General features: G+C 51.6%; 1 protein-coding gene across 1 annotated transcript in view; it reads left to right on the top strand.

Moving 5' to 3' along the window:
* Positions 1–2,701, top strand: part of USP11 (ubiquitin specific peptidase 11) — a 29,417-nt gene that overhangs the window by 5,648 nt on the left and 21,068 nt on the right. The window contains 5 exon segments of the mRNA XM_077762879.1: positions 1,217–1,326; positions 1,505–1,635; positions 1,918–2,035; positions 2,312–2,457; positions 2,579–2,643. Coding sequence (XP_077619005.1) covers positions 1,990–2,035; positions 2,312–2,457; positions 2,579–2,643 — 257 coding nt within the window. The 5' untranslated portion in view covers positions 1,217–1,326; positions 1,505–1,635; positions 1,918–1,989.

Here is a 2,701-nt window from a genome sequence, read left to right as displayed (position 1 = left end):
AGGAATCCCAGAAGAGCAACGGAAGGTTTGTAGCCTGAGCCACTGGGGCAGAGGGGGTGTGCGTTCCTGGTATGAGTGAGATATACAGGGTCTGTGGGGGTCGGGTCGGTGTAGCAAAAACAAAGAAACCGCACAGAAATGTGTGCCTATTCAGGTGACTTGTGACTATTGCCAGGTTTTTCTAGCCCTCCGTTCTCCAGCCTCCCTCGTTCTTTCATAAATGCAGGGAAGTTGCCATTTTAAAGAATCCCACGGATAGGGTTAAATTGCTGGAAAGCAAATCAGTACACTGTTCGGTGTTTTTCATCAATTTTGTAATATTTTTAAAAGTGTCTATTTGAGGCAGTTAACTATTTGAGACAGCCTTTTGTGTCTCAAAAAGCCCATAGCAGCGCGGGTTTGTGGGTGAGCGAGGGACTGGGGTTGTGTGTCGGTGTATGTGAGCTTTGAGGTCCAAGCCCTGGGATCAAAAGAGTTATCTGCTGACGTTCAGTTAGCATTTACTCTAGGTTGTGTTTTTCAGACTTGGGAATCGCTCATGACATTTTACACAGGCACGCTTCAGCGGTCCTAAATGTTTATCCTAGGTGTAGTGCATGTAGAAGTGTCTCTTTTTTGAAAAGAGAGCTGGCCCAGCTGTATACACTTAACCACAGTTGTTGTTTTTTTTTGTTTTGTTTTGTTTTTTAAAGGACGAGCTAGTCGCCATAAGCTTAGAAATCTATTATAAGGGCGCCTGGGTGGCTCAGTCGGTGAAGTATCGGACTTTGGCTCAGGTCATGGTCTTGCAGTTTGTGAAAGTAATTTCAGCCTAATTATTCTATAACGAAACCTCATATTTATTTCCTGGCACCGAGTGTGGGTTTGTGGTTTGTTTTGTTGGTTTTGTTTTGGGTTTTGTCCCTTTCCGTTCTTAATCGAATCTTTTTTGGTATCCTAAGAAGGTAGGTAATCTAGCCAAATCTGGGTTTCACTGAATAAAATTTCGCTTCTAATTATTTTTATGTGATGGTGAAACTTTTTTCTTTCATGCTGAGTTCTGGGACGAATTTCCTTTTTCTGTTGAGGTAGAATTGACGAACCACATCGTATCAGTTTTAGTGAAACTTGGCATCTTGACTTCCAGTGTGTTGATCTTTGTAGCCTAACAGCCACGGGCAGCAGTACCTCTGAGCCCGGGTAAGCCTGCAGCACTCCCGTCCCGTGTCCCGTGCAGGTTCCTCGTGAAGCAGCCCTGGTACAAGCAGTGGGAAGTGTACGTACAGGGAGGAGACAAAGACTCTGCCACCTTCCCTGGCTGCATCGATAATGCTGACCTCTTTGAAGGTACCAGGCCCCTCCCTCCCCCTCCCTCTCCCCCTCGCGTGGAGTTCTTGTTCCCTTTGTCCCTACAAATGATCAGAAGCCCCTCCCAAGCTATGTCATTGGTGAGATGGCCAGAGCGACTGACTTGCCACTCTCCTTCCCTGATTCTTCCTTTGCCGCCTCCCCTTGCCCCTCGCAGACCAGGTAAACTGGCACCTCAAGAGGGGACTAGTGGAAGGTGAGGACTATGTGCTACTCCCAGAGGCTGCTTGGCATTACCTGGTCAACTGGTATGGTCTAGAGCATGGCCAGCCACCTATCGAACGCAAGGTACAGCGGAGGGGGAGGGTGCTGGGGGGAGATTCCTGGGGGTGGGGGTAGCAGAAAGGCTTTGTAGGCCCTGGAGGGGTCTAGACCCGTATAAGCGCCTGTCTCCGTGTACGCTGAGCGAATACACCTTGCATGCACTCCTCTCCCCTCCGGTTATCTCTGTGTGTCCCGAGTGTGCGCTCATCTCTGTGTGTGCTCCTCCGATCTCAGAGGTCACCGTGCCCACGTCTGCGTGTGTGTGCCATGTGGGTACACCCCTGTACGCACCCTTCTGCCTTCCAGGTTGTGGAGCTCCTCGGCGTCCAGAAGATCGAGGTGTACCCAGTAGAACTGCTGCTTGTCCGCCACAGTGCTATGGACACACCTTACACGGCTCAATTCAGCCATATCGATTCTGTTGGTGAGTCTGAGGGCCGCGGGATGGCTTGGCGTGTCCGCAGCTCAGGGATCTAAGAATGCGTGGGGTTTGGCTGTGACAGACTGAGAAGGCATTGGTCACACTTTGGAGGACCAAGAAGGTACCGGTCAAGTTGNAGTCATTTGAAAACTTCTCAAGGACACAAGGTATTGACCGTGTGTGCAGGGTCTGTGAGGATGAGTCAGGGTGTGACGCTGAGATGGGTCGTTCATTCAGGGTCCCGGGAAGACCTTGAACGTGCTCCATCACCCTTCACAGACCTAGTTTTGCGCACCGCCCGAGAACGATTTCTGGTGAACCCCCAGGAAGAGACAAGACTGTGGATCAAGAACACAGAGGGCTCTTTTGAGAGGTTGTGCAACACACGCGTCACGTTGCTTGAGGCCGCCCTGCAGACCGGGCAGGTAAGGGTGGGGAGGGCGTCTGTACTCACCGGCAGGGCCCAGCGTGGGGCAGGTGAGGGCTCGGTGCCCACAGGCCCTCCGGGAATGCCTTTCCTGCTTTGCTTTCTCTTCCTCGACCCAGTTGGTCATCATGGAGACCCGAAACAAGGATGGCACTTGGCCCAGTGCCCAGCCACCACAGGTCATGTAAGTCCATGGGGTGTCTGGCCTGGGGTGGGGTCCCACGGCAGGCAGAATGACAGAG

Source organism: Crocuta crocuta, unplaced genomic scaffold, assembly GCF_008692635.1.
Source record: "Crocuta crocuta isolate KB4526 unplaced genomic scaffold, BGI_CrCroc_1.0 scaffold610, whole genome shotgun sequence".
NCBI lineage: Eukaryota > Metazoa > Chordata > Mammalia > Carnivora > Hyaenidae > Crocuta > Crocuta crocuta.
Note: the sequence above shows the minus strand (reverse complement) of the source record. Positions and strands in the feature narration are given on the sequence as shown.